The 26,043-nt window shown below is 51.0% G+C and overlaps 1 protein-coding gene across 1 annotated transcript in view; it reads right to left on the bottom strand.

Moving 5' to 3' along the window:
* Positions 1-19,347, bottom strand: part of LOC119955794 (coiled-coil domain-containing protein 183-like) — a 112,735-nt gene extending 93,388 nt beyond the window's left edge. Inside the window, exon 1 of the mRNA XM_038782373.1 lies at positions 19,203-19,347. Coding sequence (XP_038638301.1) covers positions 19,203-19,272 — 70 coding nt within the window. The 5' untranslated portion in view covers positions 19,273-19,347. The remainder of the gene's footprint in view (positions 1-19,202) is intronic.
* Between the last annotated feature and the right edge of the window lie 6,696 nt (positions 19,348-26,043).

The following is a 26,043-nucleotide window of genomic DNA, read 5'->3' as shown; positions in this document are numbered from 1 at the left end:
AGCATGCAACTGCCCTAGCCTCCATCCCCTCTTACTTTACAGAATTAGCTGCCCCGTGGACCAACTGGACCTCCGCCCTCTGACTCTACTTCCAGTCAGCTGTACTCTAAACTCCTGGCTCCCTTCACGCTCTTTGATAAATATATGAAATTAAATGTCAGGAGCACCTTACTCCCTCCTCACCTAACTCCCTCAGTCACCAAACTCTCACTGTAGCACTCAAATGCCACAAGCTCAGCACTCAGTGCAAACAAAGTCTGCACTGTATCTAGCCCCTATTTATACTGTGACTCTAGCTTCTAAAAACTGGTATAATGCAATTAACTAATTAACAAGCTCCAGCTGCAAGTAAGTCCAAGTAGAACCTTGTTTAAAGCTGATTCAAAATTCACCTTCTTATAGACCAAACAGCAACTTTTAAGTTAATTAACTAAATAAAAGAAATACTAGACTTTAAATAACCCTTATACTCCCTCAGTCACCAAACTCTCACTGTAGCACTCAAATGCCACAAGCTCAGCACTCAGTGCAAACAAAGAACTTCTCTGTCAGCTTTGCCATCCGCTCTGCTTGGGGAAACACCAGCTTGTCCTGTTTTTCCCGGAGAAAGTGTTCAATTGTTGGAACCAACAATTCTACGGCCACATGCTTGTAGGTTTAGAATAGCGGTTTTAATATACTCACAACAGAGCCAGCCTATTAGCCATTGATCTTTCGGTGAACTGGCCGGCTGACCATGTGGCACTGACCTTTTATACAGCAGCTTCCGGGGGAGGAGTCCTGGGCAGAGCCAAGGGAGAAGCCCCATACACTCGAGCATTCCCAGGGCTACTCCCCCTGGAGGACAGGTAGTGCAGCTGCACTTACAATACAGACACATGTATATACAGATTACAATCCGGTGTGAATCACATTCACCACATTCAACCCCTGTGAAAAAATCGAGTCCAGCGGGGGTGGTGGCTCACAGAGTTAGTCTGTCTGGTGGATGAATTGTTCTTTTCGATCTGCGGAGCACCGGGGTTGCAGCCTCTTGCGGTGTGGTGTTGAGAGCTGGGGTACGATGGCAGACTCTGAGGTGGGTCTCGTCCGAACTTCATACACCTCTGGCTCGACCGGAGACTGGGGGCGGGCTGGTTCTGGCGCGTGGAACCGGTGGGGTGAGCTTGCTGAATCGGGGGCGCGAGGGGGCAGCAGCATAGGGAACGGGGTAAGGGGTTCCTCAGCGGGGGTAGGGGGGTGGCTGGATCCAGCGGGTGCCAGGTCGCGAAGGGATACTGTGTCCTGGCGACCGTCCGGGAACTCCACGAATGCGGACTGGGGGTTGGAATGGAGGAGGTGCACCTTTTCAACGTCGGGGTGCCCCCGACGTGCTTCCTCAGGAGGACCGGGCCTGGTGTCCTCAGCCACGCCGGAAGTGAGACTCCCGTGGTAGTGCCCCTAAAAACAATGAAGAGTCGCTCGTGAGGGGTTTGATTTGTAGCAGTACAGAGGAGGGATCTGATTGCGTGGAGCGCATCTGGGAGGACTTCTTGCGATTGGGAGACTTGGAGTTTTCTAGACCGGAGGGTCAGTAGGACCGTCTTCCAGACCGTAGCGTTCTCCCTCTCCACCTGCCCGTTCCCCCTGGGGTTGTAACTGGTAGTCTTGCTCGAGGCGATGCCCTTGTCGAGCAGGTACTGACGCAGCTCGTCGCTCATAAAGGACGAACCCCGGTCGCTGTGCACGTAGCTGGGGAAACCGAACAGGGTGAAGACACTATGCAGGGCCCCAATGACTGTGCGGGAGGTCATATCAGGGCATGGAATGGCAAAAGGGAATCGGGAGAACTCGTCGATGACGTTGAAGAAATAAATTTTCTTGTTAGTGGAGGGGAGCGGTCCTTTGAAATCGATTGCAAGGCGTTCAAAGGGCCTAGAAGCCTTGACCAGGTGGGCCCTGTCTGGTCTATAGAAGTGCGGTTTGCACTCTGCACAGATCGGGCAGTCCCTGGTGACCGCTTTTACCTCCTCGTTGGAGAAAGGCAGGTTTCGGGCTCTGATGTAGTGGGCGAGCCGGGTGACCCCTGGGTGGCAGAGATCAACGTGGATGGCTTTCAGACGGCTGATCTGCGCGCTGGCGCATGTCCCGCGGGATAGGGCATCTGAGGGCTTGTTGAGCTTCCCCGGTCAATATTTAATATCGTAACTATAGGTGGAGAGTTCGATCCTCCACCGAAAGATTTTATCATTTTTTATTTTGCCCCTTTGCGAGTTGTCAAACATAAAGGCAACCGATCTTTGGTCGGTGATGAGGGTGAACCTCCTACCTGCGAGGTAGTGCCTCCAGTGACAAACAGCCTCCACGATGGCTTGTGCTTCCTTCTCGACTGAGGAGTGTCGGAGTTCTGAAGCGGATAGGGTACGGGAGAAAAATGCAACGGGCCTCCCTGCCTGATTTAAAGTGGCTGCTAGAGCTACCTCTGAGGCGTCACTCTCAACCTGAAAGGGAGTGGATTCATCCACCGCCCGCATGGCTGCTTTGGCGATGTCCTCCTTGATGCAGCTGAAGGCCTGGCGCGTCTCAGTTGACAGGGGAAATCGTGTGGCCTTAAAGAGTGGGCGGGCTTTGTCCGCATATTGAGGGACTCACTGGGCGTAGTATGAGAAGAACCCCAAGCACCGTTTGAGGGCCTTGGGGCAATGAGGGAGGGGGAGTTCTAAGAGGGGGTGCATGCGGTCCGGGTCTGGGATCAGGACTCCGTTCTCCACGACGTAGCTGAGGATGGCCAGTCTGTGCGGAAAACGCATTTCTCCTTGTTATAAGCGAGATTTAATTTCTGCGCCGTTTGGAGAAAACGGTGAGGTTGGCGTCGTGGTCCTGCTGGCCATAGCCGCAGATGGTAACATTGTCCAGATACGGAAACGTGGCCCGCAGCCCGTACTGGTCTACCATTCGGTCCATTGCTCGTTGGAACACCGAAACCCCGTTAGTGATGCCGAAAGGGACCCGGAGGAAATGGAAGAGGCGGCCATCGGCCTCGAATGCCGTGTAGTGGCGGTCCTCCGGGTGGATTGGGAGCTGGTGGTATGCAGACTTCAGATCCACCATGGAAAATAGCCGATATTGGGCGATCTGATTAACCATGTCTGCAATTCTGGGGAGGGGATGCGCGTCTAGGAGCGTAAAGCGATTTATGGTCTGGCTATAGTCGACGACCATTTTTTTTCCCCGGTCTTGACGACCACCACCTGAGCTCTCCGGGGACTATTACTGGCCTCTATGATCCCCTCACTGAGCAGCCGTCGGACCTCCGATCGGATAAAGACCCTATCCTGTAGGCTGTATCGCCTGCTGCGAGTAGCTACTGGCTTGCAATCTGGAGTGAGATTGGCGAAGAGTGGAGGGGGGGGGGGGGGGGGGAGATGCGCAGCGTGGTTAGGCTGCAGATAGTGAGTGGGGGCAGGGGCCCGCCGTAGCTGAGGGTGAGGCTCGAGGTTGCACTGGAAATCCAGGCCTAATAAGAGTGGCGCGCAGAGGTCGGGCAGGACATAAAGTTTAAATTTAGAATAACTAGCGCCTCGAATTGTGAGCGTAGCAACGGTGGGTCCTTGGATTTGGACTGAGTGGGAGCCCGAAGCGAGGGCGATAGTTTGGCTCACCGGAAAAATAGAAAGCGAACAGCGTCTTACCAGCTCTGGATGTATAAAGTTCTCGGTGCTCCCGGAGTCAAAGAGGCATGGCGTGCTGTACCCGTTGATCTGGACCTCCGCCATCGAACTTCGTAGGTGCTTGGGGCGGGATTGATCCAGGGTGACTGCGCTGAGTTGCGGGTAGTCGGCGGCTCGATCAGCTGTGCTGGAGTGGCCCCGTGATGACTGCCCTCTGAGTTCGTAGTCATCGAAGTAAGTTTCAGAGTTTGAAGGGGATGGATCCCAAGATGGCCGCCCCCATGAGTCGCACATGGCCGGCCGCATGGAGATGGATTGCCAAGATGGCCGCCCCCATGAGTCGCACATGTCGGGTGGGGGCGGAGTCGGCATACAGGCTGCAGCATTTCGGGGCCTGCAGGCCTGTGAATTCAGGGAACGAGTGCTTTGAGCCATGGCTCAAAGTTAGAGGCTGGGGCTTTCTTCGCCAGACACACTCTGGCATAGTGTCCTTTTCGCCCGCAGTTGCTGCAGGTCGCATTATGGGCCGGGCAGTGCTGCCGCGGGTGCTGGCTTTGGCCATAGAAATGGCAGGCTGGAGCAGCCGAGTAGCTGGCTGAAGCAGCCGAGTAGTTGGCTGGGGCAGCAGAGTAACTGGCTTTGGCAGCGCGGTAGCTGGGGGGCTATGCGGCACAGGCTTGGGGGGACTGTTGGTCGGGGGTCCACGATGAGGTCGCGGGGTCCGCGGGAAACGAGGTGAGGCTGCGGAAGGAAACTTCCATAGTGGTAGCAGCCTCCACAGTAGTGTCTAAGTTCTGGGCCCCCTTTTCTAGCAGTCTTTGGCGCACATATTTAGACCTAAGGCCCGCCACGAAAACGTCCCGCACAGCAAGCTCCCTATGTTCAGCCGCGGTAACGGCTTGATAATTACAGTCATTGGAAAGATTGTTCAATTCCCTTACAAACTCGGCTAGCGTTTCTGTAGGCCGCTGACGGCGGCTCGTTAATGGGCCTAACGTACATTTTGTCCAATATTGCATCGCTGCGGTGTAAGAACCGGCCGGATTTAGCTGTGTGGAGATTCTGTGGCTTATCCTCGCGTGCAGTAGGCTGAGTTATTGTTCCTCCGTTGTTCCGGCGGTGCTGGCTTCTGCCAGGTAGGTTTTAAAACATCTCAGCCAGTGGGAAAAAATTTCCTTAGCCTCTGCATCCTCTAGGTCGAGTTCTAGGCGTCCGGGCTGGAGGGCTGCTTCCATGAATTCTTCGACTGTTTCCTGAGTATATTAAATCGTTGGAACCAACAATTCTACGGACACGTGCTTGTAGGATTAGAATAGCGGTTTTAATATACTCACAACAGAGCCAGCCTATTAGCCATTGAACTTTCGGTGAACTGGCCGGCTGACCCTGTGGCACTGACCTTTTATACAGCAGCTTCCGGGGGAGGAGTCCTGGGCAGAGCCAAGGGAGAAGCCCCATACAACTCGAGCATTCCCAGAGCTACTCCCCCTGGAGGACAGGTAGTGCAACTGCACTTACAATACAGACACATGGATGTACAGATTACAATCCGGTGTGAATCACATTCACCACAGGGAAACACCAGCTTGTCCTATTTTTCCCGGAGAAAGTGTTCACTCTGTTCATTTGTGGTTTCACGCCATTTTTCTTGTGTTCCTGCTCCTCATCAGTGCATCTGCCTTGCAGTTTGGTGTTCATCACAATTTTGTGATATTCTTCTGTGTGTCTTCGTGTCTCACTGAGCTATGCTCTGGAAAGTTGGAGGTTGCTGGTTCCTTGCTCCAGCATCATTGTGCATTGGCTGAACGTTGCAGTGTCTGTCCGTGGTGATTACAGGGGAGTCTGCTTGTGTTGCTGGTCATTTTCCTGTGTGTCATCCACTTGGGGCACAGTGGTGATTATAGGATGTAAAAACAGAAAATGCTGGATAAGAACATAAGAACTAGGAGCAGGAGTAGGCCATCTGGCCCCTCGAGCCTGCTCCACCATTCAATGAGATCATGGCTGATCTTTTGTGGACTCAGCTCCACTTTCCGGCTCGAACACCATACCCCTTAATCCCTTTATTCTTCAAAAAACTATCTATCTTTACCTTAAAAAAAATAATGAAGGAGCCTCAACTGCTTCACTGGGCAAGGAATTCCATAGATTCACAACCCTTTGGGTGAAGAAGTTTCTCCTAAACTCAGTCCTAAATCTAGTTCCCCTTATCTTGAGGCTATGCCCCCTAGTTCTGCTTTCACCCGCCAGTGGAAACAACCTGCCCGCATCTATCCTATCTATTCCCTTCATAATTTTAAATGTTTCTATAAGATCCCCCCTCATCCTTCTAAATTCCAACGAGTACAGTCCCAGTCTACTCAACCTCTCCTCATAATCCAACCCCTTCAGCTCTGGGATTAACCTAGTGAATCTCCTCTGCACACCCTCCAGTGCCAGTATGTCCTTTCTCAAGTAAGGAGACCTAAACTGAACACAATACTCCAAGTGTGGCCAGAGTCGGCTGACTTACCAAAGTACAATGACCAGAGTTACGCAGCTTGGGGGGGGGGGGGGGATACCGGGTTGCTGCTGGAATGGCCAAGGAGCTGGAGCGTGCAGAGGGGATCAGGATGGCGGTCTATCGCTGTGGGGAACGGGCTGAGCGGGGGGCACGGGCACGTGGCGGACTACGGAAGGGTGATGGCTAGTCGACGGGGGAGGGGGGCAGGTGGCCATCCGATCCGGCTGATCACCTGGAACGTGAGGGAACTGAATGGGCCGGTCAAACGATCCCGCGTGCTCGCGCACCTGAGGGGGCTGAAGGGACTCAAAGTTTCACTGACTTGTTTGTAGATGGGAACTTTGCCAGCTTTAACAAGATCTCTCTGTACATCAATTTTCCCCAAGACCCTTCCATTGACCATATAGTTCGCTCTTGAATTTGATCTTCCAAATGCATCACCTCGCATTTGCCTGGATTGAACTCCATCTGCCATTTCTCTGCCCAACTCTCCAATCTATCTATATGTTGTTGTATTCTCTGACAGTCCTCCTCGCTATCTACAACTCCACCAATCTTAGTATCATCTGTAAACTTGGTAATCAGACCACCTATACCTTCCTCCAGGTCATTTATGTAGATCACAAACAACAGTGGTCCGAGCACGGATCCCTGTGGAACACCACTAGTCACCCTTCTCCATTTTGAGACACTCCCTTCCACCACTACTCTCTGTCTCCTGTTGCCCAGCCAGTTCTTTATCCATCTAGCTAGTACATCCTGAACCCCATACGACTTCACTTTTTCCATCAATCTGCCATGGGAAACCTTATCAAACGCCTTACTAAAGTCCATGTATATGACATCTACAGCCCTTCCCTCATCAATTAACTTTGTCACTTCCTCAAGAATTCTATTAGGTTTGTAAGGCATGACCTTCCCTGCACAAAACCATGCTGCCTATCACTGATAAGTCTATTTTCTTCCATATGTGAATAGATCCTATCCCTCAGTATCTTCTCCAACAGTTTGCCTACCACTGACGTCAAGCTCACAGGTCTATAATTCCCTGGATTATCCCTGCTACCCTTCTTAAACAAAGGGACAACATTAGCAATTCTCCAGTCCTCCGGGACCTCACCCGTGCTCAAGGATGCTGCAAAGATATCTGTTAAGGCCTCGGCTATTTCGACCCTCGCTTCCCTCAGTAACCTGGGATAGATCCCATCCGGTCCTGGGGACTTGTCCACCTTAATGTCTTTTAGAATATCCAAAACTTCCCCCTTCCGTATGACAACTTGACCTAGAGTATTTAAACATCCATCCCTAGCCTCAACGTCCATCTTGTCCCTCTCCTTTGTGAATACCGATGCAAAGTACTCATTAAGAATCTCACCCATTTCCTCTGAGTCCATGCATAAATTCCCTGTTTTGGTTTTGAGTGGGCCAATCCTTTCTCTAGTTACCCTCTTGCTCCTTACATACGAATAAAAGGCGTTGGGAATTTCCTTAACCCTGTTAGCCAAAGATATTTCATGACCCCTTTTAGCCCTCTTTATTGCGTGTTTGAGATTCGTTCTACTTTCCCGATATTCCTCCAAAGCTTCATCAGTTTTGAGTTGCCTCGATCATAGATATCATAGGATTTACAGTGCAGAAGGAGGCCATTCAGCCCATCGAGTCTGCACCGGCTCTTGGAAAGAGCACCCTACCCAAGGTCAACAACTCCACCCTATCCCCAGAACCCAGTAACCCCACCCAACACTAAGGACAATTTTGGACACTAAGGGCAATTTATCATGGCCAATCCATCTAACCTGCACATCTTTGGACTGTGGGAGGAAACCGGAGCACCCACAGGAAACCCACGCACGCACAGGGAGGATGTGCAGACTCTGTACAGACAGTGACCCAAGCCGGAATCGAACCTGGGACCCTGGAGCTGTGAAGCGATTGTGCTATCCACAATGCTACCGTGCTGCCCCTATGTATGCTTCCTTTTTCATCTTAGCTAGTCTCACAATTTCACCCGTCATACATGGTTCCATAAACTTGCCATTTCTATCTTTCATTTGCACAGGAACATGTCTGTCCTGCACTCTAATCATCTTTCCTTTAAAGACTCCCACATTTCAAATGTGGATTTACCCTTAAACAGCTGCTCCCAATCCACATTCCCTAGCTCCTGCCGAATTTTGTTATACTCTGCCTTTCCCCACTTTAGTACTCTTCCTTTCGGACCCCTCTTGTCCTTGTCCATGAGTATTCATTCTCATACATTCTCAGTGCTGAATACACTGGAATACAATGGTTAATTCATTATATGAGACAATAACTGAGTTCCCACAGTAAAGCCACTTAATATTTAGCTTCTTTAGCCATATCTGTTCAACTAGCCCCTGTATCAGGCGCTCAGAGTGCAATTGAACATCCTTGACTTGCAGCGTGTTGGGACCCGTGGTGATGTGCCAGTTACATGCAGCACTCATCTCATAGATGACAAACCCCTCCCAGGGGCGACCCGTGACCTGGAACACTTCAGCCACCAGACCCAGTCCAACCCTGTTGAGGGGGTTCGCCCCACTCCAGTAACAAAAGCATCAGCAATCTGCGAAAACATTTCTTCAACAACATCATCAGGTGGCTCATTTGGATCAATGTCGGGCACCAGGAGCGGCGTAGCCACCGAAGCTGGCCACTTCCCGACATAAAATGGAACATTGAGTTGCATGCAGGGAAAATTGGACAACGACAGAGAGGCAAGCAGGTTGCAGAACCTCTCTGTGGATTCTGTCTGTGAAGAAACCAGAAAGCATAGAAACTAACAAGCTGCACATATTAATTGAGCGATTCCCGGTGATTCCCAAGCACAATGGACACAACAATTAAAAGAGATTGAAACATTCTATAGCAGGTCAGACATCCCGGCGCCAGTGGAGTCTGAAACAAAAGGACACAAACAAGGTGGAAAGAACCGCCCAGTGATCAAGGAACAGCCCCGTTATTGGGGAAATTCAAATCAATAGATTGGGAAGAGACCCAATCGATTGCAAGTTTATAGAGGGTCCGCCCAGATGGGCACGAAACCCAAAACAGTATAAGGCAGAGACCCCGACCTCAGCTCTCTCTCTTAGCCAGGCTCTCTTAGCCAGCCCTCTGCTCTCTTAACCGGCCCTCCCAGCAGAACACCTTTGCAGCAGCTCTCCAGGAACTTGGACGCGAGGAGAGGCCTGGCCAAATGCTACACCGACAAGTAAGTGTCATACAACGCACGCTACGAGAGTAGACACTCCTGACCCCTTTAGTCCACACCAACTGGAAGCCTGCGGATCCAGGACAAAGCAAGAGGCCATTGTTCCCTGATCCGGCAGTTCCCTTATTCCAGATAGGTATTGGCCTAGTAGTGGTAGGAACAGTTTAGTCTTAGTATTATGTGCATGAGTAGTAAATAACTGTGTAATAATAAACGTGTCTGGTTTGAACTTACTAACTGGTGTATAGAGTCATTGATCTGAACTTGAATCTTGTAGGATACCTGGCGACTCTAAAGCTAAGGAATAAAACAGAGCCAATTGAGTGTAAAGCACACTCACCCGGAACGAGCAACAGCGGTATTCTCCCCTACCAGGCGGGGCGGGGGGTTCCGGCGTAGCGGAGTGGCGCCAACCACTCTGGCGTTGGGCCTACCGAAAGGTGCGGAATTCTCCGCACCTTTAGGGGCTAGGCCCACGCCGGAGTGGCTCCCACTCCACCGTTTGGCGCCACGCCGACTGGCGTCAGAGCTGGCCGAAAGGCCTTCACCGGTCGGCGATGCGCCGGAACATCAGTGGCCGCTGACGTCACCACCTGCACATGCGCGGTGGAGGGGGTCTCTTCCGCCTCCGCCATGGTGGAGGCGGCGGAAGAAAAAGAGTGCCCCCCACGGCACAGGCCCACCGCCGATCAGTGGGCCCCGATCGCGGGCCAGGCCATCGTGGGTGCGTCCCCCCGGGTCCGATCGCCCCACGCCCCCCCAGGGCCCGCTTGCACGCCTGCTCCCGCCGGCACCAGAGGTGGTTTAAACCACGTCGGCGAGAGAGGCTTGACAGCGGCGGGACTTCGGCCCCTCGCGGGCCGGAGAATTGGCGCGGGGGGGCCCGCCGACCGGGGGGGTCCGCCGACCGGCGGGGCGCGATTCCCGCCCCCGCCAATTCCCAGGTGGCGGAGAATTCCGCCCCAGGTCTCACAGTATCTACTTGCTTCAAACCAGATTGCCTTCTGGACTCAGGAATCTTTTTCAAAATTGGTCCTTCTTTCCGGCTACGGAAAAGCAACAACAGCCTCCAGGCATTTGCAGCCGCCAGCAGGAGCAAGCAGCAAACACAACCTGCAGCTGAGACAACTAACAAGGCCAATTCCTCATTAGCAATAGCCTTCAGCTGTGAAGCTAGTAGCTGCTTACAGTCAAATGGAGTTAAAGTGACCGTCCGCATAGAACCAAGAGCAGGTCTCTGTCCTGGAAGTGTTTGGTCGGACAGATAGGCAGCAGCAGCTGTAGTTACCCCTGTTATGGCTCCCCACAATATTTAAAGATGTCTTGAAGGCCTCACAGACGAAAAACGCATCCCCAGGAGCGACCCGTGACCTGCACCACTGCAGCCCCCAGACCAAGCCCAACCCCGTTGAGCGGGTTCGCCCCGTTCCAGTGCCCTTGAGCTGCATGCCGGAAAATGAAAATGTCCACTGACCTCCTCCATTTGGGCCTGATCCAGAACTCGCCATTGGGAGCGGGCTGGTTAGAGAGCAAACTGATCTCGCAAATCGGCACAAGTCACAATTTTGGCCTTTCCGCTGTTTAACTGGGGCGCCCAGATCCCTGCCGGGTGCAACACGGTGGCTAAATGGCACCGCAAGTCTTTACTATTATTTTCACGCTCATAGTTTTTCATTTGCTCATACTGTCCATCTTTTCCTCAACTATCTCCAAGCACATTGTTGGAAAGGATTTTGTTGTTACCTCAAACCAGCAGTGGTTCTATTTCAAGGTTGTACGATCTTCATATCCTCTGGACCCTTCCTTTTCTACAAGGTCAGGACTGATTGGGAAGTGGAGCTTGGGCTTGACAGCCTTAAAGATGACTGGTGGGAGGCCGTTTTAGGATCAATTCCACGTCCTCCTGTGCTCGGTCAAACTTAATTCAGTTGAAGGTTCTGCGCAGAAATAGTACGTTTTTCTCCAACACAAGCAACAAATGTGACAGATGCTCACTTGCCCCTGCAAACCAGATCCACATGTTCAGGTCATGCCCGAAGCTGGCCGGTGTCTGGTCATCCTTCATAGTGGAGACCATTCAGCCCATCAACCCTCGACCCTACCTCAGCCCACTCCTTCTTTGACACACTTTTTCAAAGTTCTAAATAGTGACCCACAGCCTTGACCTTTTTTGGAGTTGCATCTAGACTGGTCAGTTTCACGAAGATGGAGGCAGTCGCCATTGCATTTGCTTCATTCATAGTCCCCAGACGGACTTTATTAACCTGGAAGTCCCCCAAGCCACCCAATGCTTCATCCTGGTTGGAAGAGTTAATGTCTTTTCTATATTTGGAGAAGGTTAAGTATACTGTAAGATGATCACTGAGAAATGTTTTCATAGCTGGCAACCATTTTTTTCTTTTCTTTAAAGAGTGTTTCTAAATTACTGTTGACCGTTGCTTTACTTTTTTGTCTGCTTGTTGGGGGGAAGGGGGGGCGGGGCTTGCAATGTACTTTACCTGCTCCTTTGCTCTTTCGGAATTCAATTAAAATAATTTCAAAACACTCCGCAGGTCTAACAGTATCCGGAGAGGGAAACAGAGTTAATACCGGGTCCACAGGACTCTTTCAAGGCTTCTGCCACCTGCAATCTCATGGATTGACTTGGGGTCTGCTGTCTATATCTGAGGGTCTTAGCTTTCCCGAGTTTTCCGAAGTGTCACATAGAACATTACAGCGCAGTACGGGCCCTTCGGCCCTCGGTGTTGCGCCGACTCGTGAAACCATCTGAAGCCTATCTGACCTACACTATTCCATTTTCATCCATATGTCTATCCAGTGACCACTTAAATGCCCTTAAAGTTGGCGAGTCTACTACTGTTGCAGGCAGGGCGTTCCACACCCCTACTCATCTCTGAGTAAAGAAACTGCCTCTGACATCTGTCCTATATCTACCACCCTTCAATTTAAAGCTATGTCCCCTCGTGTTGGTCATCACCATCCGAGGAAAAAGACTTTCACTGTCCACCCTATCTAACCCTCTGACTATCTTATATGTCTCTATTAAGTCACCTCTCAGCCTTCTCCACTCTAACGAAAACAACCTCAAGTCCCTGAGCCTTTCCTCGTAAGACCTTTCCTCCATACCAGGCAACATCCTAGTAATTCTCCTCTGAACCCTTTTCAAAGCTTCCACATCCTTCCTATAATGTGGTGACCAGAACTGCACGCAGTACTCCAGGTGCGGCCGCAGAGTTTTGTACAGCTGCAGCATGACCTTGTGGCTCCGAAACTCAATCCCCCTACTGATAAAGGCTAGCACACCATATGCCTTCTTAACATCCCTATTAACCTGGGTGACAACTTTCAGGGATTTATGTACCTGGATGCCGAGATCGCTTTGTTCATCTACACTACCAAGAATCTTGCCATTAGCCCAGTACTCTGCATTCCTGTTACTCCTTCCAAAGTGAACCACCTCACACTTTTCCGCATTAAACTCCATCTGCCACCTCTCAGCCCAGCTCTGCAGATTATCTATGTCCCTCTGTATCCTATAACACCCTTCAGCACTATCCACAACTCCACCGACCTTCGTGTCATCTGCAAATTTACTAACCCATCCTTCTACACCCTCTTCCAGGTCATTTATAAAAATGACAAACAGCAGTGGCCCCAAAACAGATCCTTGCGGTACACCACTAGTAACTGAACTCCAGGATGAACATTTGCCATCAACCACCACCCTCTGTCTTCTTTCAGCTAGCCAATTACTGATCCAAACCGCTAAATCACCTTCAATCCCATTTTCTGCAATAGCCTACCGTGGGGAACCTTATCAAACGCCTTACTGAAATCCATATGCACCACATCAACTCCTTTACCCTCATCCACCTGTTTGGTCACCTTCTCAAAAAACTCAATAAGGTTTGTGAGGCATGACCTACCCTTCACAAAACCGTGTTGACTATCGCTAATCAACTTGTTCTTTTCAAGATGATTATAAACCTTATTGAACTTTTCCAACATTTTACCCACAACCGAAGTAAGGCTCACACGAAGTCTCGGCTGATTGCAGTTGAAACGTTGCACTGGGATTGCTCTTGCCTGCGAGGGGAGTTGGCTGGACAGTGCTGACATGACTGCCCATCCTCTTGTGGTCAGTTTGAGTATTGCTTTCCTTGGCCTTGGGTGTCTCTGCCCCTTTGTTGCTTCACTAGCAGAGTTACTTTGGGTTGCCCTGCATCATGGCTTGCTTTCGCCCAATGTACCCAAATCCAAAGATGTGCAGATTAGGTGGATTGGCCATGCTAAATTGCCCCTCAAGTGTCCAAAAGGTTAGGTATGGTTACTGGGTTGAGGGCTCCTTCTACACTGTAGGGTTTCTATGATTCTATAACATGGATCAGTGCTGTTGGCAGATTTAAAACCATTTGGATGGATTTTTCCAGTCAGATCTTCCTTGGCCTGTAGAATGTCTGAAAAGGCTTGGTCCACCAATCCCAACAATTCTGCCTGTTGTGATTGGACTTAACGTCACCATCTTCACAGCCTTCAGCCAATCTGTATAATTTGTTGGACATGTTTGGTCACTTTTGCGCCAAAGATTTGTGGCCTCTCAAAATGAAAGAGGTATTGAATGATTTTAGAACTTCAGATTTATTGCCTCCAAATAATATCTGAATCAGACATACTGAATAAAGTAGTGTATTCACTTGTTCAGCTACTTTCTTTTTATCTAAACCTGAAGCTATTATGCATCTTAAGAATCCAAATTGGTCCGATAGCGTCCATAGTTACTTTAAAGTTCAGGCGAGTACAGCTTTAAATACTCTGCATGTTTTAATGGTGACGTTCAGTAACCGTTTTCTCAGTCTTCCCGTGTTTTGGTGGGCTCCCATGGTGACGGCAGTCCAGACCTCATTGCACTTAGTTTTTTGCAGCAATGTACTCAATGAACAGTTCTAGGCCTCCCTGTGAAACCGAGAGTTTTACAATCTTAGTTCCAACTTTGGTAGACGCTGTTAAATACACTTTTTTTTTCTTACACTGACCTTGGCTGTCACGTGGTCCGGTGCTGATTCGGAGCACAGGGTGGCCATGATGATTTCAGAAATGGGCTGCTCTGACCTTTTTTTTTTCCGACCAGATCTGGCTTAGAACCGATTTTCTTTGCTCACCCTTGCTAGGTCCTTCGAGTCTGCACTCTGGGCATTCGCAATGGATCTCTAAGAGATCTTGTGAAGTCCTCAGCTGCACAGTGCAGTTTGCCCTTCTGCTTCCAGTCCTGCAATGGAGCTTCTTTCAGTCAGGTCAAAAGTGCTGTTCTTTTCTAGATTTGGAATTTCTGCTCCAGCTTCTGTAAGGTTCTAGGTTTTCCCATTAGCTGCCACCAATGCTGTATATTGTACATTCAGTAGGTCCCATGAAGCAGTCTTGTATGGTTGAACATTAAGTGCTGACTGATAACACAGCTATGTTCAGGTATACACATTATAGTCGCAAGCTATGAGCTAATTACACACTTGCTCCTACACAGGTCTCTGCCTAGTCCACAACAGACCCTCCTCTCAGGACTTGTGTCTCTTTACATCACACTGTGGGCAGTTCAGTTTCCATTCCCACATTAACCCTCGTTATGCCAGATACCCTTGTACTACAGTGGCCACTTAGAGAAGCCTGCTGAAGATGCAGGTGCATTCTGAAAGGTAGGTGCCAAATATTTTAGCAACTTGAACTGACACTACTGCATACTGTATTATTCAGTAGGTGTGTTTTAATGTGATGATACATCAGTGAAAACCGTCCTGCAAAGCTAAGCAACCCTGATGTTGACTAACATCGTGTAACTGTTGTGCTTTACAGCATTTTCTATTTTCCAAAAATGCATTATTTGATTTGGATTTATTATTGTCACATGGGGCAGCAGGGTAGCATGGTGGTTAGCATAAATGCTTCACAGCTCCAGGGTCCCAGGTTCGATTCCCGGCTGGGTCACTGTCTGTGTGGAGTCTGCACGTCCTCCCCCTGTGTGCGTGGGTTTCCTCCGGGTGCTCCGGTTTCCTCCCACAGTCCAAAGATGTGCGGGTTAGGTGGATTGGCCATGCTAAATTGCCCGTAGTGTCCTAATAAAAGTAAGGTTAAGGGGGGGGGGTTGTTGGGTTACGGGTATAGGGTGGATACGTGGGTTTGAGTAGGGTGATCATGGCTCGGCACAACATTGAGGGCCGAAGGGCCTGTTCTGTGCTGTACTGTTCTATGTTCTATGTTCTATTAGTATACAGTGATAAGTACTGTTTCTTCCATGCCGTACAAACAATGCATCCCGTACATAGGGAAGGAAGGAGAGACTGCAGAATATGTTATAGTTATAGCAAGGGGTCGAGAAAAGATCAACTTAATACGAGGTAGGCCCATTCAAAAGTCTGATGGCAGTAGGGAAGAAGCTGTTCTTGAGTCGGTCGATACATGACCTCAAACGTTGGTATCTTTTTCCTGACGGAAGAAGGTGGAAGAGAGTATGTCTGGGGTGCATGGGGTCCTTAATTATGCTGGCTGCCTTTCCGAGGCAGCGGGAATTATAGACAGTCAATGGATGGGAGGCTGGTTTGCGTGATGGGCTGGGCTACATTCATGACCTTTTGTAGTTTCCTGCGGTTTTGGGCAGAGCAGACTCCATACCAAGCTGTGATACAACCAGAAAGAATGCTTTCTTTGGTGTATCTGTAGAAGTTGGTGAGTGTCGCAGCTGAAATGCCAAATTTCCTTAGTCTTCTGAGAAAGTAGAGTCGTTGGTGGGCTTTCTTAACGAGTGTCGACATGGGGGGGAACCAAGACAGGCTGTTGGTGATCTGTACACCCAAAAACTTGAAGCTCTCTATTCAATTTGCAAAAAAGAATGCCCCGTCAGCCTCTGCTGTCAAGTTTTGAGCCGAAATCAAAATCCATAGAATCTCTCCAATGCAGGAGGCTGCACCATCGAATGACAGAGACGATTGTTAAAAAACCCTGCTTTGAAATTTGGAACAAAAATAATTGACAGGCACTCTGGTTTGAAATGGACACCATTCTATTCTGTCAATTTTAGGCTGGAAGTTTTAGTAATGACAGCTGTATCTATTATGAATGCTTAGCTGGGTTTCAAATACCATTAATGGCTTCAGCTCAGCAGGTGTTTCCAACAGGTCAATGTGATTGTCTACTGTGTGGGTGAGGAGAGTTGGCATGCTTGCTACTTGTGTACATCATCGCTTCTCATTTTCAGACCACACCACTGATCAGCAGCAATGTAAAGAGAGGGCCAAATGTGCAAATCTCTCCCAGACAGCACAGCCTCTTCATGGGCAAGCCCTCAGCTCTGCATGCTTGGAGGTGCCACACAGAAACTGGGTCCCTCACAAGTCTCAGGATTATGCTTCAGAGGAGGTTTGACTCTTGATATGTAGTGTGGCCCAGTCACAAGTGGACATGTCTCGGCAGTCGGGTGGCGGGAGGGGGTGGTCAGGCGGAGTTGGTGGGGTGGTCAGGCGGAGAGGGTGGGGTGGTCAGGCGGAGAGGGTGGGGTGGTCAGGCGGAGAGGGTGGGGAAAGAGTAGTCAGTCATGGGGGGGGGGGAGTCAGTCATGGGAGGGGGGAAGTCAGTCATGGGGGGGGAAGTCAGTCATGGGGGGGGGGAAGTCAGTCATGGGGGGGGGAAGTCAGTCATGGGGGGGGAAGTCAGTCATGGGGGGGGGGAAGTCAGTCATGGGGGGGGAAGTCAGTCATGGGTGGGGGGGGAGTCAGTCATGGGTGGGGGGAAGTCAGTCATGGGTGGGGGGGGGAGTCAGTCATGGGTGGGGGGGGGAGTCAGTCATGGGTGGGGGGGGGAGTCAGTCATGGGTGGGGGGGGAGTCAGTCATGGGTGGGGGGGAGTCAGTCATGGGTGGGGGGGAGTCAGTCATGGGTGGGGGGGGAGTCAGTCATGGGTGGGGGGGGGAGTCAGTCATGGGTGGGGGGGGGGAGTCAGTCATGGGTGTGGGGGGGGGGAGTCAGTCATGGGTGGGGGGGGAGTCAGTCATGGGTGGGGGGGGGAAGTCAGTCATGGGTGGGGGGGGAAGTCAGTCATGGGTGGGGGGGGGAAGTCAGTCATGGGTGGGGGGGGAAGTCAGTCATGGGTGGGGGAGTCAGTCATGGGGGGGAATCAGTCATGGGGGGGAGTCAGTCATGGGGGGGGGGGAGTCAGTCATGGGGGGGGGAGTCAGTCATGGGGGGGAGTCAGTCATGGGGGGGGAGTCAGTCGGGGGGGGAGTCAGTCGGGGGGGGGGGCAGTCGGGGGGGGGAGTCAGTCATGGGGGGGGAGTCAGTCATGGGGGGGGAGTCAGTCATGGGGGGGGGGTCAGTCATGGGGGGGGAGTCAGTCATGGGGGGGGGAGTCAGTCATGGGGGGGAGTCAGTCATGGGGGGGGAGTCAGTCATGGGGGGGGAGTCAGTCATGGGGGGGGAGTCAGTCATGGGGGGGGGGGGGGGGAGTCAGTCATGGGGGGGAGTCAGTCATGGGGGGGAGTCAGTCATGGGGGGGAGTCAGTCATGGGGGGGAGTCAGTCATGGGGGGGAGTCAGTCATGGGGGGGGGAGTCAGTCATGGGTGGGGGGGAAGTCAGTCATGGGTGGGGGAGTCAGTCATGGGGGGGAATCAGTCATGGGGGGGGGAGTCAGTCATGGGGGGGGAGTCAGTGGGGGGGGAGTCAGTGGGGGGGGGAGTCAGTCGGGGGGGGAGTCAGTGGGGGGGGGAGTCAGTGGGGGGGGGAGTCAGTCGGGGGGGGGGAGTCAGTCATGGGGGGGGAGTCAGTCATGGGGGGGGAGTCAGTCATGGGGGGGGGGGTCAGTCATGGGGGGGGAGTCAGTCATGGGGGGGGAGTCAGGCATGGGGGGGGAGTCAGTCATGGGGGGGGAGTCAGTCATGGGGGGGGGGAGTCAGTCATGGGGGGGAGTCAGTCATGGGGGGAGTCAGTCATGGGGGGGAGTCAGTCATGGGGGGGGGAGTCAGTCATGGGGGGGGAGTCAGTCATGGGGGGGGAGTCAGTCATGGGGGGGAGTCAGTCATGGGGGGGGGAGTCAGTCATGGGGGGGGGGGAGTCAGTCATGGGGGGGGAGTCAGTCATGGGGGGGAGTCAGTCATGGGGGGGGAGTCAGTCATGGGGGGGGAGTCAGTCATGGGGGGGGAGTCAGTCATGGGGGGGGAGTCAGTCATGGGGGGGGAGTCAGTCATGGGGGGGGAGTCAGTCATGGGGGGGGAGTCAGTCATGGGGGGGAGTCAGTCATGGGGGGGGGAGTCAGTCATGGGGGGGGGAGTCAGTCATGGGGGGGGAGTCAGTCATGGGGGGGGAGTCAGTCATGGGGGGGGAGTCAGTCATGGGGGGGGGAGTCAGTCATGGGGGGGGAGTCAGTCATGGGGGGGGGAGTCAGTCATGGGGGGGGAGTCAGTCATGGGGGGGGAGTCAGTCATGGGGGGGGAGTCAGTCATGGGGGGGGGAGTCAGTCATGGGGGGGGGACAGTCATGGGGGGGGGGAGGAGTCAGTCATGGGGGGGGGGAGGAGTCAGTCATGGGGGGGGGAGTCAGTCATGGGGGGGAGTCAGTCATGGGGGGGGGAGTCAGTCATGGGGGGGAGTCAGTCATGGGGGGGGAGTCAGTCATGGGGGGGGAGTCAGTCATGGGGGGGGGGGGGAGTCAGTCATGGGGGGGGGGGGAGTCAGTCATGGGGGGGGGGGAGTCAGTCATGGGGGGGGGCAGTATGGTCCAATCAGGGTGGGGGGTACCTGAGTGACCCCAGTACCTGCCCCTCTGGGCCTGTCCCAGTTACCTTCCAGGTAGATTTTGTTCCGCAATTGCAGTATCTGGTCGCGGCTGTTCCATTGCCGGAAACACTCCATCCTCAGCGCCGGTCCTCACACCCACAGCTCAGCCCCGGTCCCCACACCCACAGCTCAGCCCCGATCCCCACACCCACAGCTCAGCCCCGGTCCCCACACCCACAGCTCAGCCCCGGTCCCCACACCCACAGCTCAGCCCCGGTCCCCACACCCACAGCTCAGCCCCGGTCCCCACACCCACAGCTCAGCCCCAGTTCCCACAGCTCCACTGCCCAGCGGCCACCAGCCACCGCCTTTTATACCCGCGCCTCACACAGCCGCATTGTGAGAGGACAATAACCGGCCAATAAGACCGCTCCAGGGGCGGGGTTCCACCAGAGCGCGCCAAGGGGCGGGGTTCCACAGAGGGCGGAGTTACCGGGGACGGAGCTCCACCAGAGAGCGCCAGGGGGCGGGTCTCCATCAGAGCGTCAGGGGGCAGAGATCCACCAGAGCGCGCCATGGGGCGGAGCTCCACCAGAGAGCGCCAGTGGGGGGGTGGGGCCATGAATCTGAGCGGAGGACGACGACACCATTTGGTCATTTGTGTTGCTGCCAGCTAGCTCCCTGCAGCAATCCTGCTAGTGTTCTAGTGCACCTCCTACTTTGCAGCCTTTTCAAAGTGACCAGCACAAAGTGGGGGCAGCACGGTAGCACAGTGGTTAGCATTGTTGCTTCACAGCTCCAGAGTCCCAGGTTCGATTGCCAGCCTCAGGTCACTGTCTGTGTGGAGTCTGCACATGTCTGCGTGGGTTTCCTCTAGGTACTCTGGTTTCCTCCCATCATCCAAAGATGTTCAGGTTAGATGGATTGGCCATGCTAAATTCCCCTTGGTGTCCAAGAAACGTTAGGTGGAGATAGGGTGGAGGTGTGGTGGGCTTAAGTAGGGTGCTCTTTCTCAGGGCTGGTGCAGACTCGATGGGCTGAATGCCCTCCTTCTGTATTGTAGATTCTATGATTATCTAATTTTATATTGTGTTTAGACAATTCCCTTCAGAAAGTCAGAAAATCTACCTCCAGCTGTTCCTCAGTGGTGGAGGGTTTAAATATTCGTGGAAGGGGGAGCAATCAAACAGGTTTTGTCCTGGATAGTGTTGAGCTGCTTGAGTGTTGTTGGAGCTAAACTCATCCAGGCAAGTGGGAGGTATTCCATTACAGTCCTGATCTGTGCCTTGTAGATGGTGGACAGGCATGGGGGGGGGGGGGGGGGCTCAGGAGGTGAGTTACTCACTGAAGGGTTCCTAGTCTTTGACCTGGCCTGGTAGTAACAGTATTATTACGGCTTGTCCAGTTCAGTTTCTGATCAATGGTAACCCCCAGGATATTGATTGTGGGGGATTCAGCAATGGTAATGCCATTGAATGTCATGGTGGTTAGATCCTCTCTTGTAGGAGATGGTCATTGCCTGCCACTTGTGTGGCCCAAATGTAACTTGCCACTTGTCAGCCCAAGCCTGGATATTGTCCAGGTCTTACTGCATTTGTACATGCACTACTTCAGTGACTGAAGAGTCACGAAAGGTACTGAACATTGTCTTCATACAGTCATCAGCAATCATTCCCACGTCTGATGGAAGTGAGACGATTGATGAAGCAGCTGAGGATGATTGTGCCGAGGACATTACCCTGCAGAACTTCTGCATTGATGTCCTGGAGCTGAGATGATTATTTCCCAACCACTGTGTAATGTTCTTGTCGGATGGCCTGATTTATATTACAATAACACTTGTAGCTAAAGCTATAAACAATTTATTAACATTAACTGTGGGTCAAATATACACAAAACAACAGATGAATAACAATATGAACATGCACAAGCCACCTCTCTCCCAGCTCCTGAGTTATTCTGAGGTCACCTGACTCTTAACTCGAATTTGAATGCTACATACAGGATTAAAGGCAGGATTCTTGGAAGTGTGCAGGAATCTTGGGAGTCCACGTACATAGATCCCTCAAAGTTGCTACCCAGGTTGATAGGGTTGTTAAGAAGGCGTACAGTGTGTTGGCTTTCATTAATGCGGGATTGAGTTTAAGAGACGTGAGGTTTTGCTGCAGCTTTATAAAACCCTAGTTATACCACACTTGGAATATTGTGTTCAGTTCTGGCCACCTCATTATAGGAAGGACGTGGATGCTTTGGAGAGGGAACAGAGGAGATTTACCAGGATACTGCATGGACTGGAGGGCATGTCTTATGAAGGAAGGTTGGGGGAGCTAGGGCTTTTCTCACTGGCGCGAAGAAGGCAGAGAGTTGACTTGATAGAGTTGTACAAGGTGATGAGAGGCATGGATGGAGTGGATAGCCAGAGATTTTTCCCCAGATTGGAGGAAGGTATAGGGGAGATGTCAGAGGTCGGTTCTTTACACAGAGAGTGGTGGGTGTGTGGAATGCACTGCCAGCAGAGGTGGTGGAGTCAGAGTCATTAGGGACATTTAAGCGACTCTTAAGACAGGCACATGTGCAGCAGTAAATTGAAGGGGTGTAGGTTAGGTTGATCTTAGATTAGGATAAATGGTCAGCACAACATCGTGGGCTGAAGGGTTTGTACTGTGCTGTCACTTCTGTGCTAATGAGACTCCTAATGGTCAGTTGGTGAATTGCAACACAACCATGATATCACTACACACAACCATCTTCCTTTGTCCCGGGTATGAATCCAACCATCGGAAATTTCCACACTATTCATTGGCTTCAATTTTGCTCAGGCTCCTCGAGGCCATAATTGGTCAAATGCTGCCTTGATATCAATAGAAGTCACTCTCACCTCATCCATATTGCAGGGGAGCAGGTTATTTGGTCTTCTCCTGTTCTCATCTAACTAGAATAGTTTCATACAATTTACAGTGCAGAAGGAGGCCATTCAGTCCATCGAGTCTGCACTGTCCCTTGGAAAGAGCACCCTACCTAAGCCCGCCCCCACCATATCCCCATAACCCCACCCAATCTTTCTTTTGGACACCAAGGGCAATTTATCACAGCCAATCCACCTAACCTGCACATCTTTGGAATGTGGGAGGAAAGCGGAGCCCCCGGTCGAAACCCACGCAGACACGGGGAAAGGTGCAGACTCCGCACAGACAGTGATCCAAGCCGGGAATCGAACATCGAACCTGGAGCTGTGAAGCAATTATGCTAACCACTGTGTACCCCTCCCCCCCCCCCCCCCCGCTTAAGCGCTGTGTAAAAAAAGGTTTCTCGTCATTATTGTTTAATTTGCTCATCACCTTAAATCTGGGTTCTATGGTGCACACCTTCCACTATTTCCATTTATGGGATATAGGCAATTATTGCCCATCCCTAATTTCCCTTGAGAAAGTGACGGTCAGCGAGCATCTCGAATACAACCGACTGGCCTCCTCAGCCATTTCCGAGAGTAAATGGTGGGTCATCCACTTTGCTGTGGGTCTGACCACATATGGACAGCAGATTTCCTTCCCTAGAGGGCATCTGTGAAGCTGAGTTTCTTTATTTAAACAACAATCCAGTAGTTTTAAAACATGAGATTTATTTAATTTCCCCAGCTAGTAGGATTTGACCACAAATCCGCAGATTATAGAATCATAGATTTTACAGTGCAGAAGGAGGCCATTCGGTCCATCGAGTCTGGACCGGCCCTTGGAAAGAGCACCCTACTTAAGCCCACACCTCTACCCTATCCCCGTAACCCCCACCTAACCTTTTGGACCCTAAGGGGCAATTTTAGCGTGGCCAATCTACCTAACCTGCACATCTTTGGACCTTTGGAGGAGCACCTGGAGGAAACCCATGCACAAATGGGGAGGAAGTGCAAACTCTACACAGTCACCCAAGGCTGGAATTGAACCCAGGACCCTGGTGCTGTGAACAAAACTGAAAATGCTGGAAAATCTCAGCAGGTCTGGCAGCATCTGTAAGGAGAGAAAGGGCTAACGTTTCGAATCCAGATGACCCTTTGTCAAAGCTGGTGCTGTGGGGCAGCAGTGCTAGCCACTGTGCTACCATGTTGCCCCTGTGCCATCACCAGCACCGATGACAGAAGTTGCCTCTCAGGTACATTCTGAAACCTTCACCCATGTCCCGTCTGAATCATAGAATTTACAGTGCAGAAGGCCAATCGGCCCATCGAGTCTGCACGGGCTCTTTGAAAGAGCACCCTACCCAAGCCCAGACTTCCGCCCTATCCCCATAACCCAGTAACCCCTCCCAACACCAAGGGCAATTTTGGACACTAAGGGCAATTTAGTGTAGCCATCTGGGACGGCCACTTTCAGTATATAAAATGGACACTCGCAGAGCCTATAGGGAAAATGGACAATGCAAAGCAAAGAAGCAGGCACTGAGCCTGAATGTATATTTGGAAGACAGACTGTAGACTGTTTTGTTATGCTCTTGGCGTAGCATAAGCTGCTTCCTTGATGTTCACTCTGACAAAGGAAGATTCAGACGTGGAGGTAACTTCAACACGTTTATTAAACTATTTACAATTCTCCTACTCGGATTCGCCACTACTGTTAATCCTTCTATAGCTACTCAGACTGACGAACCAGTCTGCTACAATCCACGTGGTGGGTGTGATGTTGAATCAGCCCTGTGTCTGTACTCACTGAGTGTCTCCACTGGAAAGAGGAAGATTATGTGTGCTGTGTCCTTTATATATGGGTTGGTGTAATGCCCTCCTGTGGTAGTGTCACCTCTGTGTGTATCGTGAATGCCTATTGGTCGAGTCCTATCTTACTGACCTATTGGTTGAGTGTCTGTGTGTCATGTCTCTGGTGCTCCCTCTAGTGTCTAGCTAGTCTACGTGTACTTACCTTAACCCCTTGTGTATCTACAGTGATGCATATCACCACATAGACGGAACCAAAACTCTGGGTCGATTTACATATTGATAGCCCATTTCCGGGAAACAAAGAAAGAGTGCTCAGGTAGCTGATACTGTTCCAGACAGTCCGGCGCCACTACCCCAACCAGAAGACACAAATAAAGCAAGGCCAACGGCCACTTAGGACACACGCAGCCATCAAGGCACCGGCCTCTTTATTAGCTTAGATCGATGACAATGATCAAGAAGCTGCCCAGTTAATTGGGACCAAGTTTAGGGCCCGCCTAAAAGTGCGCAAAGCCCCTCCAAGTATAAGAAGGAACCACCACGAAAGGTTCGCTCTCTTGGATTTGGCTCTCAAGCGGAGAGACCCTTCCACCAGCACCACCAGAAGCAAGTTCAAGGTCAACGCTCGCTACCAGACGGACGGCCTTAGCTGTACTCGTGTTACCTCTTAGAACCCAACAGCCTCAGATCTGAACAACGGCCATTGTTCCTCTGACTTAAGTGGGCACCCGAAGTTAAGTATATATGTTAGTGATAGATATAGTTTAGCCTGTAGTGTTATTGTGCATGAGTAGATCTTACTGTGTGTGTATAAATAAAGTAGTATTATCGTTGAACTAACTAACTGGTGTATTGGCTCTTTGATCGGTATTTGGGTTGAACCTTGTGGCGGTATCAAGAGATACCTGGCGACTCATAATTAGGATTAAGAAAGGCAACCTTATTAACCGTCATATTATAGCAAGTAAACAGAGCAACATTAGCATGGCCAATCCACCTAACCTGCACATCTTTGGACTGTGGGAGGAAACTGGAGCATCCAGAGGAAACCCACACAGACACGGGGAGAACGTGCAGACTCCGCACAGTGAACAAAGCCGGGAATTGAACCTGGGACCCTGGAGCTGTGAAGCAACTGTGCTAACCACTATGCTACCGTGCTGCCCGAATGTGAACGAGGTGAAAAGTGTCTGCCTGACATTAGGTCACAAATAAAGGTCAAGAAATTAATTCGCAGCACCTCTGTTATAGAATTGCTGGGTAAGATTCCTGTGGGGATGGAAATGCATTTATTTAATAAATATTCTAGTTTGCAAGTTTAATAGGAATTCCAAACTCCAAACGTGATTAATGCAGCTATCACAGTTTTTCTGAAAGTCACTCCAATTAATTTTACGAATGAATGATTCCGGGAGTCTAATATCAGCAATTTTAATTGAAAATATAAAATTTATCTTCTGACCAATCTTACTGACACATCAATCATAGAAAATGTGAAAATCCAGTGTTCAAAATAACTTACATGAGGATAGCCCAAAAGAGTGAAGGATGCCCTGAGCTTAATCTCCAATATCTTAAATTCAAGGTGCACCATCCTTACACTGGTGCACTCTCACCTTTTCATCACAGGATATGATATAACTGCAGCACGTGTTATTCTCTTTGTTTGAAACATGGCTCACATATTTTGTCTGGTTTGTACTTTTGATTGTAGGTTTCATCCTTTATCTCTCCATGATTGTTCTGGTCAGCACTTTGCTGTGATATTTCTGTGTCCAGAAAAACATCACTGAAAGTAATTTGATACAATTCTCATTTACTGATGATCTACTGTCCACAGGAAACAATTAATTCCCATGAGGATAGCCTTATCTGTGACCCTACACAATGGTCGGGAGGTCATACCCACTGACCCTACAGTCTCAGTAGTAGGGGCAGCCCGGTGGCACAGTGGTTAGTACTGCTGCCTCAGCGCCAGGGACCCAGATTTGATTCCGACCTCAGGTGACTGTGTGGAGTTTTCACATTCTTCCCTTGTCTGCGTGGGTTTCCTCTGGGTGCTCCAGTTTCCTCCCATAGTCTATAGAGGTGCAAATTAGGTGGACTGGCCACGCTAAATTGCCCCTTAGTGGCCAGGGGTGCCAGGGTTAGGAAGGGTTACGGGATTAGGGCGGGGATAAGAGAGCCTAACGGGAGTTCTTTCA

The sequence above is a fragment of the Scyliorhinus canicula genome, chromosome 21, assembly GCF_902713615.1.
Source record: "Scyliorhinus canicula chromosome 21, sScyCan1.1, whole genome shotgun sequence".
Lineage (NCBI taxonomy): Eukaryota > Metazoa > Chordata > Chondrichthyes > Carcharhiniformes > Scyliorhinidae > Scyliorhinus > Scyliorhinus canicula.
The sequence above is the reverse complement of the archived record's forward strand: the minus strand, read 5'-3'. Positions and strand labels throughout refer to the sequence as shown.